The 15,896-nt window shown below is 42.7% G+C and overlaps 1 protein-coding gene across 1 annotated transcript; it reads right to left on the bottom strand.

Annotated features, from left to right (window-relative positions):
• Positions 1 to 8,543: 8,543 nt before the first annotated feature.
• LOC120364693 (small ribosomal subunit protein uS10-like) lies at positions 8,544 to 9,068 on the bottom strand. Its single transcript, XM_039471466.2, has one exon. It carries the CDS (start codon positions 8,939 to 8,941, stop codon positions 8,582 to 8,584), a length of 360 nt encoding a protein of 119 aa, XP_039327400.2. The 5' UTR covers positions 8,942 to 9,068; the 3' UTR covers positions 8,544 to 8,581.
• Positions 9,069 to 15,896: the final 6,828 nt, after the last annotated feature.

The following is a 15,896-nucleotide window of genomic DNA, read 5'->3' as shown; positions in this document are numbered from 1 at the left end:
AGATATCCCACCATACCATCTACTACCTTTTAAAATAAGGTGAAATATGAGAGGTTATGTCTCTAATATACAAACATTTATTAAAGTTTATATACAAAGCATTGTGGTAGGCATGGATCCTGACCCCAAAAAGGTTGTTTTTTGTTTTATAGACAAGGTCTCACTATGTTGCCCAGGCTAGAGTGCAGTGGCCATTCACAGGCATGATCATAGTGCACTGAAGCCTCAAACTCCTGGGGTCAAGTGATCCTCCTGCCTCAGCCTCCCCAGTAGCTGATAGTACAGGCATAAACTACTTGCCTGGCTCCAAAAAGGTTTTAAAAAGAAAATTACTTTAGGCCAGGCGCAGTGGCTCATGCCTGTAATCCTAGCACTGTACGAGGCAGAGGTGGGCGGATCACTTGAGGCCAGGAGTACATGACTAGCCTGGCCAAAATGGTGAAATCTTGTCTCTACTGAAAATACAAAAATTAGCCGGGCGCGGTGGCATGCACCTGTAATGACAGCTACTTGGGAACCTGAGGCAGGAGAATCGCTTGAATTCAGAAGCAGAGGTTGCAGTGAACTGAGACTGTGCCACTGCATTCTAGCCTGGACAACAGAATGAGAAAAAAGAAAGAAAGAAAGGAGAGAGAGAGAGAGAGAGAGAGAGAGAGGAAGAAGGAAGGAAGGCAGGCAGGCAGGCAGGCAGGCAGAAGTAGAAGGAAGGAGAAGGAAAGAAGGAAGGAAATTAAACAGGATTGCTGCCTAAACAGAAAACGATGTAATGACATAAAATTTGGTCATATTTTTCTTCTGGCCTCCAGCTATTTAATGTATATATGTATATAAATGCGTATGTGTCTATGTGTTTTACTGAAATATCTCCAATCCCTCAGACCTTTCCTGGGACATCAGATACTTCTCAGCTCATACCTCAATTTCTGCAGCCAATTCCTGGCTGGTTTCCCAGGCTCCATACAGCCTTTCCTGTTCCTATCAATCTTCTTCAATTCTATAGCCATTTCCCTCAAGTACCATTTTCACCCTTGCTCACCCACTGAAAACTGTATTTGCTCACTATAGTGTATCATACACTAAAAGCAACCATGATGAAATTAACAATAATGACTTACATTTGTGTGACACACTTTTCTCAAGGCTTCCACGCATCATCCTGTTTGATTTAATTCCTGTCTTTCTCTCTGGATTTCAAAGCCTTCAATCAACTGTTTCTCTTTTGTTTCACAAGATTGTTTCTTGTTAAATATTTCAAGTAGATCAAGGCTGGGTGCAGTGGTTCATGCCTATAATCCTAGCACTTTGGGAGGCCAAGGCGGGAGGGTCACTGGAGGTCAGGAGTTTGAGATCAGCCTGGCCAACATGGTGAAACCCCATCTCTACTAAAAATACAAAAATTAGACGGATGTGGTGGCATGCACCTATACAGGCAGTGCTCGACTTACGACCACGGTCGGGACCGCAGAAAGGTCGTAATACGATTAAGTTGAGTAGGCTATATGTACAGTTGAAATGGTACACGCGGAGATGGTAGTGCTGCCAGAAGCTGGTCCACACTGTCGTCCACCCAGCTGGGCAACGTTTGCGCTGCCAGACGCGGAGCAGTCGTGGCTAGTGATTGTGGTCGTAAAGTCGAATGGTCGTAAGTTGCATAGGTCGTAAGTCGATCGATACCTATAATTCCAGGTACTTGGAGGCTGAGGCACAAAAAGTGCCTGAACCCGGGAGGTAGAGATTGCAATGAGCTGAGATCCAGCCTGGGCTACAGAGCAAGACTCTGTCACACACACACACACACACACACACACACACACACACACAACCCAAAAAACAAAAAACAAACAAAATGACCAGGCATGGTGGCTCACCCCTGTAATCCTAGCACTTTCGGAGGCCAAGGTGGGTAGATCAGCTGAGGTCAGAAGTTCGAGACCAGCCTTGCCAACATGGACAAACCTCATCTCTACTTAAAATACAAAAATTAGCTGGCCGTGGTGGCGCACACCTATAATCCCAGCTACTCTGGAGGCTGAGGAAGAGAATTGCTTGAACCTGGGATGTGGAAATTGCAGTGAGCCGAGATCGAATCACTGCACTCTCCAGCCTGTGCTAAAGAAGTGAGACTCCATCTCAACAAACAAACAAACAAACAAAGTCAAGTAGATCTATTCTAAAAGTTCTATAACTAGGAAGCGAAGAGTCTCCTTGACTTTCCTGATTCAATCCATCAGCAATTAACATTGATTTCAGGTCCTAAAACACATCTGGATATACCTACTTCCTTCCATATATTAGTTTGCTTTAGGCTGTCATAACTAAGTGCCACAGATTTGGTGACTTAAACAATAGAAAGTTATTTTCTCACAGTCCTGGAGGCTAGAAGTTCAAGATCGAGGTTCTAGCAGGGTTGGTTTATTCTAAGACGTCTCTCCTGTGGATGACTGTCTTCATCCAGTTTCTTCATGTGATTGTCCTTCTGTGCTGTCAGATTCCTCTTATAAGGAGAATAGTCAGATTTAATTAGGGCCCACCCAAATGACCTCATTTTTCCTTAATTACCTCTTCAAAGGCCCTATCTTCAAGTACACAGTCCTACTCAAAGGTACTGGGGATTAGGACTTCAACATATGAATATGGGGGACAGGGGCATACAGTTCAGCTCATGACACTCCATCATCCCTGAAACCATCCTTGCCCAAGCTGCTCTCATTTGTCATTAGACAGTGATGCTAGTTTCCTCACTTTATATGTCTTCTTGAATCCACTTACCACATAACAGCCACAGCGATCTTTTGATCTTTCAAAAACGTATAGCACTCGGTCAGACTCGGTGGCTCATAGTTGTAATCCCAGCACTTTGGGAAGCTAAGGCGGGTGAATCATGAGGTCAGGAGTTCGAGACAAGCCTGGCCAACATGGTGAAACCCTGTCTCTACTAAAATTACAAAAAATTAGGTGGGCATGGTGGCGGACGCCTATAATCCCAGCTACTCAGGAGGCTGAGGCAGAAGAATCACTTGAATCCGGGAGGCAAAGGTAGCAGAGAGCCAAGATCATGCCACTTCACTCCAGCCTAGGCGACAGTGTGAGACACTGTCTCAATTTTTAAAAAATATATAGCACTCTCTTGCTTAAAATCTTGTAGTGCTTTCCCATTACACTTGTTAAATTTCAAACTCCTCTCATTGGCTTACAAGAGGTATGTGATCTATCTTTCTATCTTTCCAACTTCAGTTCTTGCCACTTTCTTTCTTGTCGACTTGTTCCATCCACAATTTCTGTCAGTTCCTAGAACATAACAACTTTATTCCATCTTGGAGCTTTTGCATATGCTGTAATTGTTTTTCAAGAACATTCATATGCATAAGTCTCAATTTAAATGTTAACCTCCTCAGAAGAATCTTCTCAGACTTACCACTATTATTTCCTAGTAAAATCATAATTTATAATCACTTTATGTATTTTACCATACTTTTTGGTCACTAGATTGTAAGTTTCTTGGAGCCATGACAATGTGTTTTGTGCATCACAGTTTCTCCAAGCTTAGCATTGTGCCTGGCAGACAATAAACATTCTTTGAACAATCTTCTCTTTCAGCAGATGTCTTGCTCTATTCAAGAAAGTTTGTAATTGCACATGTATTTCCCACTCCTGCACCATAGCATGGAACATTCTTTCTACCTAGAAATCTTTCCCTCTCTAAGACAATCCGTTGCTATCATTTCTAGCATGGAACATTCTTTCTACCTAGAAATCTTTCCCTCTCTAAGACAATCCGTTGCTATCATTTCTTTAAAAATAAACCTCAATTGCCTTCCCATTGGAAGCCTTTCATTGTGAATCATCCTTGACTGTCATCTCTCTCGGTTCACTTAGAACTTCAGTGATAAGTTTAAACTGATATTTATTAAGTACTTAAAAACACAGTTTTTTCTTTTTCTGTTTAGAGAGCTTCTGGCTCTGTTGCCCAGGCTGGAGTGCAGTGGCATGATCTGAGCTCACTGCAACCTCCACCTTCTGGGTTCAAGTAATTTTCTTGTCTCAGCCTCCCAAGTAGCTGGGATTATAGGTGCCCACCAACCTCTGCCTCCTGGGTTCAAGCGATTCTCCTGCCTCAGCCTCCTGAGTAGCTGGGATTACAGGTGCATACCATCATGCCTGGCTAATTTGTGTATTTTTCATAGAGATGGGGTTTTATATGTTGGCCAGGCTGGTCTCAAACTCCTAACATCAAGTGATCTGCCTGCCTTGGCCTTCCAAAGTGCTGGGATTATAGGCATGAGCCACCATGCCCAGTCAGTTTTTTCTACAAAAGGTTTTATTCTACAATATGTTAAAGGAATAAAGGGTACTAGTTGATAAAAAAAAAAAAAAACGTGGCTGAATAAAAGTTAATTTAAAAGTTAATTTATATTATCACAGGTGGTTTCTACTTTACTATCTCCCTCTCATATCTTTCTAATAGCAATGATGATAAAGAATATAATTTAGAGATCCATAATGCTTTTTAAAGCCTCATGAGGTTAGAAGAAAAATAAGCAGGAATGGTATCGCTTCTCAGCCTTTTGGCTAAGATCAAGTGTAGCAGGAATGGTAAGTTTCACCCTTACTTAAACCAAGTGTAGCCTGCTTATTCGAATGAACTCGGCATGTGTGCCAAATCAGGAGATTGAAGACTTACATTAGTGGATATCAGGTATACCAGCTACGAGAGATTACCAATTGGGACACTGCTAAATGTGACACTAAATGTTGCTTTTAGTGTTAATTAATGCAGCTTTCACTGTAAAAGACAGAATACTTCCCTGCCTTCTATTCTTTCCTTTGTTCTTTTGTTTTCATCTATTATTTTCTTTTTCTCTCTGTTTTTTTTTTAAACTAGAGAAGTAGAGAGCAGTCATTCCCAACCCTGAGTTGCCAGCCAGAATGAAAACACATTATAAAGGTAATATACAAAATAATGCTCTATCTCATAAATAAGTTAGAGCAATTAAAATAATACCATTTCAGGCTAGGCATGGTGGCTCACAACTGTAATCCCAGCACTTTGGAAGACCGAGGTGGGCAGATCACTTGAGCTCAGGAGTTTGATATCAGCTGGGCAACATGGTGAAATCTCATCTCTACCAAAATTACAGAAAATCAGCCAGGCATTGTGGTGCACACCTGTGGTCTGCTCAAGAGGCTTAATTGAGCCCTGGAGTTTGAGGCTATAGTGAGCCAAGATCATGGCACTGCATTCCAGCCTGGGTGACAGAGTGAGATCCTGTCTCAAAATGAAAATAAAAATAAACACAGTATGATGTTACATTCATCATATTTTTTAAAATTATAGATTTGACATATACTGTTAGCTAGAAAGTGGTAAAATGGAAATTCTTACATCAGCAATGGGATCATAAATTTGCGCAATCATTTTAAAGAGCAATTTGTCAATATCTAGTAAGGCTGTATATATCCTACAAACCAACAATTCTCCCAGATAGAAGCCTAGAGATCCAAGAGTTCAAGCCCAGCCTGGGCAACACAGAAAGACCCCATCTCTAAAACAAAAGAAAAAAGGCTTAGAGAATACTTCAGAAAAAGACATGCCGAAGCATATTCATTTCAGCATTATTCATACAACCAACATGTTTAACTATAGAGAGATGAATAGATATGGTAAGGCCATCCAGTTAAAATGGATAAACAAGTTATTTGTATCAACACAGATAAAATTTGAAAGAATGCTGAATAATAAAAGTAAATTTGCAAAAAGCTTTGTATAAAGTATTTGTATTTATGTTAAATTTTAACTCAGAAAACAGTATAATATGTAATATATATAACAGTATATAATGTTAATGGAAACATACATATATAGTAAAAGTATAAAACATACAGAAGGGCTGGGCACAGTGGCTCACACCTATAATCTCAGCACTTTGGGAGGCTGAGGCAGAAGAATCGCTTGAGTCCAGGAGTTCAAGACCAGACTGGGCAATATAGCGAGACTCTGTCCCTTAAAAAATTTTTTTAAAAAATTAGCCAGGTAGTCCCAGCTACTTGGTAGGTTGAAGTAGGAGGATTATTTGAGACTGAGAGAAAAAAAAAGGATATATACATATATAAAACAAATATCTGAGGGGGGTGTGTGTGTGTGTGTGTGTGTGTGTGTGTGTGTGTGTATATATACATATATTTGTAGGAGAATAATGCCCACTGGTTTCAGGATATGGTTATTTCCAGAAAGGGAAGGAGGAAAACAGATTGGGAGTAGAAGCTTTAAGAATATATGGGCCGGGCACGGTGGCTCAAGCCTGTAATCCCAGCACTTTGGGAGGCCGAGGCGGGTAGATCACGAGGTCAAGAGATCAAGACCATCCTGGTCAACATGCTGAAACCCCGTCTCTACTAAAAATACAAAAAATTAGCTGGGCATGGTGGCTCATGCCTGTAATCCCAGCTACTCAGGAGGCTGAGGCAGGAGAATTGCCTGAACCCAGGAGGTGGAGGTTGCGGTGAGCCAAGATCGTGCCATTGCACTCCAGCCTGGGTAACAACAGCAAAACTCCGTTTAAAAAAAAAAAAAAAAAGAATATATGAAGTAAGACCAGGAGGGAGGTAGCTGTGGCTTTAACAAGGTAATACAACATATCCTTGTGGTGTTGGAATTGTTCATTATCTTTTTATTTTCATTTATTTATTTATTTTTATTTTATTTATTTATTGTTTTGAGATGGAATCTCATTCCATTGCCCAGGTTGGAGTGCAGTGGCATCATCTCAGCTAACTGAAATCTCCGCCTCCTGGGTTCAAGAGACTCTCCTGCCTCAGCCTCTCAAGTAGCTGGGATTACAGGCGTCCACCACCATGCCTGGCTAATTTTTGTATTTTTAGTAGAAACAGGGTTTCACCATGTTGCCTAGGCTGGTTTCAAACTCCTGACCTCAAGCGATCCACCTACCTTGGCCTCCCAAAGTGCTGCAATTACAGGCATGAGCCACCTTGGCCGGCCCTTTTTAATTTTTTTTAATTTTTATTTGTTATGGAGATAAGGTCTCACTCTGTTGCCTAGGTTGAATGCAGTGGCATGAACAAGGCTCACTGCAGCCTCAACCTTCTGGGTTCAAGTGATATTCCTACCTCAGCCTCCCAAGGAGTTGAGACTATAGTCACACACTACCATGCCTGGCTACATTTTATTTTTTTGTAGAGGTTAGGTCTCTCTCTATGTTGCCCAGGCTGGTACTGAACTCCTGGGCTTCAGTGATCCCCCTGCCTTGGCCTCCCAAAGTGTTGGGATCATAGGCATAAGCCACTGTGCCCAGCCTCTGCTCTTTATGAATAGTTCATTCACCTCTGCTCTAGTGAATAGCACAGGCAAGATAATGAGCAGAGGCTGGGCACAGTGGCTTATGTGAACTTAATACACATAACACACACAGGCATGCACAGATGAGTACAAGTAAAACTGGAGAAATCTGATTAAGATCAGTGAGTATTGGCCCAGCGTAGTGGCTCACACCTGTAATCCAAGCACTTTGGAGGCCAAGGCGGGCGGATCACCTGAGGTCGGAAGTTCAAGACCAGCCTGACCAACATGGTGAAACCCCATCGTTAAAAAAAAAAAAAAATCAGTGAGTATTTATCAACGTAAGTATTCTAGTTATGATATTACACTACAGTTTTGTACAATGTCAAAATTAAAGAGGAAACCAGGCAAAGTGTACAAAGGATCTCTCTGTATTATTTCATACATTGCATGTGAATCTATATTTATTTTAAGATTTTAATTTAAAAATTTTAAATATGTTAAAATTTTAACTGTCAAATCTGTTATGTAGAATTGGCATTTTCTTCTTTTTGTTTTTTGAGATGGAGTTTTGCTCTTGTTGCCCAGGCTGAAGTGCTATGGCATGATCTTGGCTCACCACAACCTTTGCCTCTCGGTTCAAGTGATTTTCCTGCCTCAGCCTCCCAAGTAGCTGGGATTGCAGGCATGTGCCACCATGCCCGGCTAATTTTATATTTTATAGTTTTAGTAGACCATGTTGGTCAGGCTGGTCTTGAACTCCGAATCTCAGGTAATCGCCCTGCTTCAGCCTCCCAAAGTGCTGGGATTACAGGCATTAGCCACCACACCTGACCACACTGGTTTTTTTGTTTGTTTGTTTGTTTGTTTTGAGACGGAGTTTTGCTCTTGTTACCCAGGCTGGAGTGCAATGGTGCGATCTCGGCTCACCGCAACTTCCGCCTCCTGGGTTCAGGCAATTCTCCTGCCTCAGCCTCCTGAGTAGCTGGGATTACAGGCACACGCCACCATGCCCAGCTAGTTTTTTGTATTTTTAGTAGAGACGGGGTTTCACCATGTTGACCAGGAATTTTTTGTATTTTTAGTAGAGACAGGGTTTCACCATGTTGACCAGGATGGTATCGATCTGTCGACCTTGTGATCCACCCGCCTCGGCCTCCCAAAGTGCTCGGATTACAGGCTTGAGCCACCGCGCCCGGCCACACTGTTTATATATATATATATATATATATATATATATATATATATATTTTAACAACTGGTAATCAATTTATTAAAATAACTGACTTAAGCATCTGCAATGGTGACTTCCACCTCAACTCCTGGCTCAATACTGATGGAAGTAATCTGCTTAACAATCTCAGAAGGACTGTGGAGGTCAATGAGTCGCTTGTGGATTCTCATCTGGAAACGATCCCATGTTTTAGAACCTTCACCACAAGGTGTTTTTCTTGTAGTGATTCTCAAAGTCTTCGTCGGCATTCGAACCGGTCCTTTCACTTTCAGATTCTTCTCCTTTGCTCCTCTGATCAAGTCAGCACACACCTTCTCCAGCGACTTCACGTTGCGGCTGGTTAGAGTGATTAGAATCCGGTGAATCGCCACCTCTGGCTCCACGGGTGTTTTTCCGGTATCCTTAAAAGCCATGGCTGCTGCGCGGCTTCCTGACCGACTTGTTCCTCGGCAAGAGCGAACAGCGGTGAGTCAGGAGCAGGAGCTCGCGGACTACGGATCCACAACGGCTACGACCCCGGCTTCCTCAAAGAGCGTTTTTATATTTTTTTTTTTTTTTTTTTTTTTTTTTTTTTTTTTTTTTTTGAGACAGAGTTTCGCTCTTGTTACCCAGGCTGGAGTGCAATGGCGCGGTCTCGGCTCACCACAACCTCCGCCTCCTGGGTTCAGGCAATTCTCCTGCCTCAGCCTCCTGAGTAGCTGGGATTACAGGCACGCGCCACCATGCCCAGCTAATTTTTTTTTTTTGTATTTTTAGTAGAGACGGGGTTTCACCATGTTGACCAGGATGGTCTCGATCTCTCGACCTCGTGATCCACCCGCCTCGGCCTCCCAAAGTGCTGGGATTACAGGCTTGAGCCACCGCGCCCGGCGCGTTTTTATATTTAAAAGAAAAAAGTAATATCTGAAACCCACTACAGAACTGATTCAATCACTAGAGACAGAGGTAGAGATCAGTCATCTATACAGACAGTCCCCAACTTCTGATGGTTCAACTTGAGATTTTTTTACTAAAATGGTACAAGTGATACACATTCCACAGAAACTGTACTTCAAGCACTCATACAACCATCATTTCACTTTTAATACAGTTTTCAATAAATTACATGAGATATTCAACACTTTATTGTAAAATAGGTTTTGTGTTAGATGATTTTGCCCTACCGTAGGCTAATATAAGTGTTCTAAGGACATTTAAGGCAGGCTAGGTTAAACTATGATGTTTGGTACGTTAGGTGTCTGTTTTTCTTTTTTTTGAGACAGAGCCTCATTCCGTCACCCAGGCTGGAGTGTAATGGCATGATCTTGGCTCACTGCATACTCCGCCTCCCAGGTTCAAGCAGTTCTCTTGCTTCAGACTCCCCAGTAGCTGGGATTACAGGCATGTGCCACCACGCCCAGCTAATATTTTTGGATTTTCAGTAGATACGGGGTTTCACCATGTTGGTCAGACTGGTCTTGAACCCCTGACCTTGTGATCCGCCTGCCTTGGCCTCCTAAAGTGCTGGGATAACAGGCATTAACCACTGCGCCTGGCTTTTTTTTTTTTTTTTTTTTTTTGAGATGAAGTGTCACTCTTGTCCCCCAGGCTGGAGTGCAGTGGCACAATCTTGGCTCATTGCAACCTCCGCCTCCTGGGTTCAAGTGATTCTTCTGCCTCAGTCTCCCGAGTAGCTGGGATTACAGATGCATTCCACCATGCCCAGCTAATTTTTGTATTTTTAGCAGAGACAGGGTTTCATCGTGTTGGCCAGGCTGGTCTCGAACTCCTGATCGCAGGGGATCCGCCCGCCTTGGCCTCTCAAAATGCTGGGATTACAGGAATAAGCCACCACACCAGGCCAACACCAACTTTCTTAATTGAGTCTTTTTCTCTCTCATTGCACCCAACACAGTTATGTGCACTAGAATGTAAGCTCCCTAATTTAGAAATTTTTGTTCATTGCTGTATTTGCAGTGCCTAGAAAGCAGGCAGCACATAACGTAATCAATAAGCATCAGTAAGGCTGAGCGCAGTGGCTCATGCCTGTAATTTCAGCACTTTGGGAGGCCAAAGCAGGCAAATCACTTGAGGTCCAGGAATTCGAGACCAGCCTGGCCAACATGGTGAAACCCTGTCTCTACTAAAAATACTAAAAATTAGCCTGGCATGGTGGCGGATGCCTGTAATCCCAGCTACTCAGGAAGTTGAAGCAGGAATTGCTTGAACCTGGGAGGTGGAGGTTGCAGTGAGCTGAGATCGTTCCACTGCACTCCAGCCTGAGCGACAGACAGAGACTCTATCTAAAAAAAAAAAAAAAAGCACCTGTGGTGTGCATGACAATGAATGAATGATAGTTCTTTTTTTTTTTTTTGAGACGGAGTTTCGCTCTTGTTACCCAGGCTGGAGTGCAATGGCGCGACCTCGGCTCACCGCAACCTCCGCCTCCTGGGTTCAGGCAATTCTCCTGCCTCAGCCTCCTTAGAAGCTGGGATTACAGGCACACGCCACCATGCCCAGCTAATTTTTTATATTTTTAGTAAAGACGGAGTTTCACCATGTTGACCAGGATGGTCTCCATCTCTTGACCTCGTGACCCACCCGCCTCGGCCTCCCAAAGTGCTGGGATTACAGGCTTGAGCCACTGCGCCCAGCCTATGATAGTTCTTAAAAAAAAAATTTGCGATTAACTGGATGACTGAGAATCCTTCAGGGTAGATAGTTTTCCTTAAGAAGGCTCCAGTCTATTTCTAGAAACTTCAGACCTGTTTTCAAAGTTTTAAGGACCAACCCTGGTTGAGAATGAGTTGGAACAAGGATGACAGACCTGTGAATCTGAATACAAGGAGAGAGCTCAGGACAAGGGAGTTTCTCTCTCTGACCACAGCTTCCTACCACAGTTCCCACTTCCCGTTCTTAGTACCTCAAACACCATCATTTCATAATTCACCCAGCCTGCTACCTTTTTTTTGGTTATATTTGATTTTTTTTTTTTTCAATCAAGCATTCTGTTGTCCCATACTTCATGATGCCCTGAGACGTTACCATTGCTATGAGCTCAGTACAGTTAATTCTGTGCTTTGACAACTACTATGTACCTCTATTTGATCTTTGGGCTCTGAACTTTTTTCACCCTAATTTATCACTGCTGAACTAATCTTTCTAGGACACCACTTTCTTGATGCTGCCACTCCTACTCTAAAGTCCTTAATGATTGCTATACATCACTTACTTAAAAGATTTAAATTTCTTAGCTTTGTGCCCACAGCACTCAGTAATAAAGTCCCTAGTAATCTATCTTCCCTGTTATTATCCAGAACTCCAGGACAGAATGTCTCAGGTTTTTTTTTTTTTTAGGTGGAGTCTCACTCTGTCACCAGGCTGGAGTGCGGTGGCACAATCTTGGCTCACTGCAACCTTCACCTTCCGGGTTCAAGCGATTCTCTTGCCTCAGCCTCCCGAGTAGCTGGGACTACAGGTGCCCACCACCATGCTCAGCTAATTTTTGTATTTTTAGTAGAAATGGGATTTCACCATATTGGGCAGGCTAGTCTAGAACTCCTGACCTCGTGATCCACCCATCTCTGCCTCCCAAAGCGGTGGGATTACAGGTGTGAACCACCATGTCCAGCCAGAACTTCTTAGTTTTAATTTCTCAAATGTACTCATGTCCCCCCAAATCACCTTATGTTTTTGTATCTTTGAATTTATTTTTGCTCATGTGATCTAAATATCCCAACTTCTCCAGACTTCAGCCTAAGTCCCTCATTTTAATGTCCAAATTACAATTGTGCAAGAACCCTCTCTTTAAGTAACTTTTGGAATTTTTGAAGAATATTCTCAGAAAGTGTCAGAAAACCATTCTGTGGTCAGTTATCACCGTGGCCAGTTGTCTCACTCCAAACAACCCCTCTTCTCTCAGTTGATCGCAGTTGGCTTTTATAAAGCCGGCTTCTACAGGCTGCAGCTGCTGCTCTCTAGGGACAGTTTTTGCCAGAGGCATGTTCCTGGGCTGCATATCTAATCCCATGCTGGGCAGCTAACTCCAGACTACATACAGTATGAATCCAGAGTATAATAGTTTGCAAATTTTCACAAAAGGTTTAAGTATAAATAAAGGGACAACCATACAGCAAATTTGGCTGAGCACAGTGGCTCATGCCTGTAATCCAAGCACTTTGGGAAGCCGAGGTAGGCAGATTACCTGAGGTCAGGAGTTCAAGACCAGCCTGGCCAACATGGTGAAACCTGGTCTCTACTAAAAATACAAAAATTAGCTGGCATGGTGGCAGGCACCTACAATCCCAGCTCCTTGGGAGGCTGAGGCAGGAAAACGGTTTGAACCCAGGAGGCAGAGTTTGCAGTGAACAGAGATTGTGCCACTGCACTCCAGCCTGTGAGACAAGAGCGAGACTTCATCTCAAAAAAAAACTTAAGGTGGGCACCTAGGTATGAAGGCTGCTAGAGTCCATCAGCTAAGTCCCTTCTGAGGACACTTCCATACTGATGATCTATGACCTTCCCTCTCCCTCACTTTCCACACTCTCCACAGTTGCATTTCACAGGCCAGTTTCTCTCTGTCAACTGTACTCTGTCAGTCAGAGAATGGATATTTATTGTCTTTAAAGTTCTAGGCACTGTGGACACAAAGGTAAACAAAATAGACATTGTAATAGTTTTCATGAAAGATATTCAACAAATTATAACTAATTGCTGAGCAAATACTTCCAAACATACAAATACTGCTAAAGAAATACCTGGAGTGCATGCTCAGGATCTCCACATTCTCTGGGGACCCCAAAGAGGAAAAACCAATTTTCCCATCTCTTATACTCTAGTCAAATTAATACTAATCTGTACCAAAGCAATTCTGGCCCCAAGAAGACAACTTATTATTTTATTATGCAGAAAGTTCATCCTTTTTTTTTTTTTTGGAGACTGAGTCTCACTCTGTCACCCAGGCTGTAGTGCAATGGCACAGTCTCAGCTCACTGCAACCTCTGCTTCCCGGTTTCAAGCAATTCTCCTGCTTCAGCCTTCCAAGTAGCTGGGATTATAGACATGCGCCACCACGTCCGCTTAATTTTTTTTTTTAAAGACAGGGTTTCACCATGTTGGTCAGGCTGGTCTTGAACTCCCAACCTCTGGTGATCTGCCTGCCTTGGCCTCCAAAGTGCTTGGATTACAAGCGTGAGCCACCACGCCCAGCCAATTTTGTATTTTTTAGTAGAGATGGGGTTTTTCTATGTTGGTCAGGCTGCTCTTGAACTCCCGACCTCAGATGATCTGCCCACCTTGGCCTCCCAAAGTGCTGAGATTACAGGTGTGAGCTACTGTGCTCGGCCTGTTTGTCTTTTTTTTTTTAATATTACCTCAGTAGAGAATGAATGCAGCCAAAATTCATGAGCACTTAAACTATGTGCCTGCCATCATTCAAAGCCCAACATATGTATTAATTAATATAATTTTCCAAAAAAACCTATGTGGTAGTCCTATTATTTTTTCCATTTTATAAAAAAGATAACTAAGGCGGCCAGGCGTGGTGGCTCACGCCTGTAATCAAAGTACTTTGGGAGGCTGAGGCGGGTGGATCACGAGGTCAAGAGATTGAGACCATCCTGGTCAACATGGCGAAACCCCGTCTCTACTAAAAATGCAAAAAATTAGCTGGGCATGGTGATGTGTGCCTGTAATCCCAGCTACCCAGAGGCTGAGGCAGGAGAATCGCCTGAATGCAGGAGGCGGAGGATGCGGTGAGCCGAGACCACGCCATTGCACTCCAGCCTGGGTAACAAGAGCGAAATTCTGTCTCAAAAAAAAAAAAAAAAAAAAAAGATAACTAAGGCACAGACAGTTAAGTAACCAGCTCAAGGTTGCACAGCAAGTTAATGGCAAATTTAAAAATCTAGGCAACCAGACAGCCCAGCCCAAACTCTTTATCATTACTCTATTATGCCTTACAATACAGGTAATTTGCATAATCACATATGAGTCATCAAATGATTTTCCCAAAACAATGGAACAGTCTTTCCTCAAAGGTGCTATCTACCTCCACCTTTAGAGCTGAGAAAACACAGTGGCAATTCCTCAGTATCACTTTCCCATCTTTTGCCTCTGGACTTTCATCCCAGGGCCAGGCCTTGAGTACCCGACCACATAAGACACTCCCTTGAAATGCTGTTCTCTTGAGTTGTTGAAATCCTAGCAGTCTTTCCATAGAAGCCAGACCAAGCCTATTTTAGTTCATAGTGATCTCTTCTATCTCTGAATTCATGTAATAATCACTGTTGGTAGTCATACTCTTAAAGGTTATCTTCCTAAATAGGTTTATAGGGAGTCTATGTTCCCCCAAAGTAAACTGCCCAGTGCCTTGCATAGAATTGGTATTCAAAAAGAATTACTGATTGACTGATTGTTTGATTGAAAGGGTCTCCAGGTTGCCGGGCGCGGTGGCTCAAGCCTGTAATCCCAGCACTTTGGGAGGCCGAGGCGGGTGGATCACGAGGTCGAGAGATCGAGACCATCCTGGTCGACATGGTGAAACCCCGTCTCTACTAAAAAATACAAAACATTAGCTGGGCATGGTGGCGCGTGCCTGTAATCCCAGCTACTCAGGAGGCTGAGGCAGGAGAATTGCCTGAACCCAGGAGGCGGAGGTTGCGGTGAGCCGAGATGGCGCCATTGCACTCCAGCCTGGGTAACAAGAGCGAAACTCTGTCTCAAAAAAAAAAAAAAAAGAAAGGGTCTCCAGGTCATAGGGAACTGTGAGGTAAGCAGCAAAGCTGGCAGCAAATATATTTCAGTTCTTGATTTTATGTTTTTTTGTAATTTAAAAAAATCTATGGGTATTATGAACATATCTGAAAAGTAGTTATTCATTCAATAAACATTTAATATGCCAAGGCATTGTGCTAAGTATTAGAAGTAAAAAGTAAAACATACTCTTTCTCCTGAGCTCTATACCCAAATTGCCAGCTGCATTCCAGATTCAAATTCAAGTTCAAATACAGTATTATCCTCTTTATCCCATAACACAGAAACACATCTTTCAAACTTGCTCCTCCTCAAAACCTCAACATTTCTTACAGGCTTCCCATCACCCATGGGATATATATCAATAATTTTTGTCATAAAAAAAGTCTAGGTCATATATTCATTCTATGAATGACATGAGGAACGGTACTAAGACAATCTGCTTCTCACTCTTTGAACAACTTACTAATACCATCAGGCAACCTTCTCTGTTTACATGGAGCTCTTGTATTAACTGTGGGGCTGCTGCAGCTTAATTTATTATGTGATAAAAGAGTTTACAACTACTTTCAGAACTTTTTTTTTTTATTGAGGCTTTTAAGTGAAACAAATGAAGCTAAAACACTGTTAGGCTTT

This window comes from Saimiri boliviensis, chromosome 6 (assembly GCF_048565385.1).
Source record: "Saimiri boliviensis isolate mSaiBol1 chromosome 6, mSaiBol1.pri, whole genome shotgun sequence".
Lineage (NCBI taxonomy): Eukaryota > Metazoa > Chordata > Mammalia > Primates > Cebidae > Saimiri > Saimiri boliviensis.
Note: the sequence above shows the minus strand (reverse complement) of the source record. Positions and strands in the feature narration are given on the sequence as shown.

Bases quoted from the DNA above. Each gene is read 5' to 3' on its own strand.
- LOC120364693 (XM_039471466.2), bottom strand. From the start codon at position 8,941: ATGGCTTTTAAGGATACCGGAAAAACACCCGTGGAGCCAGAGGTGGCG.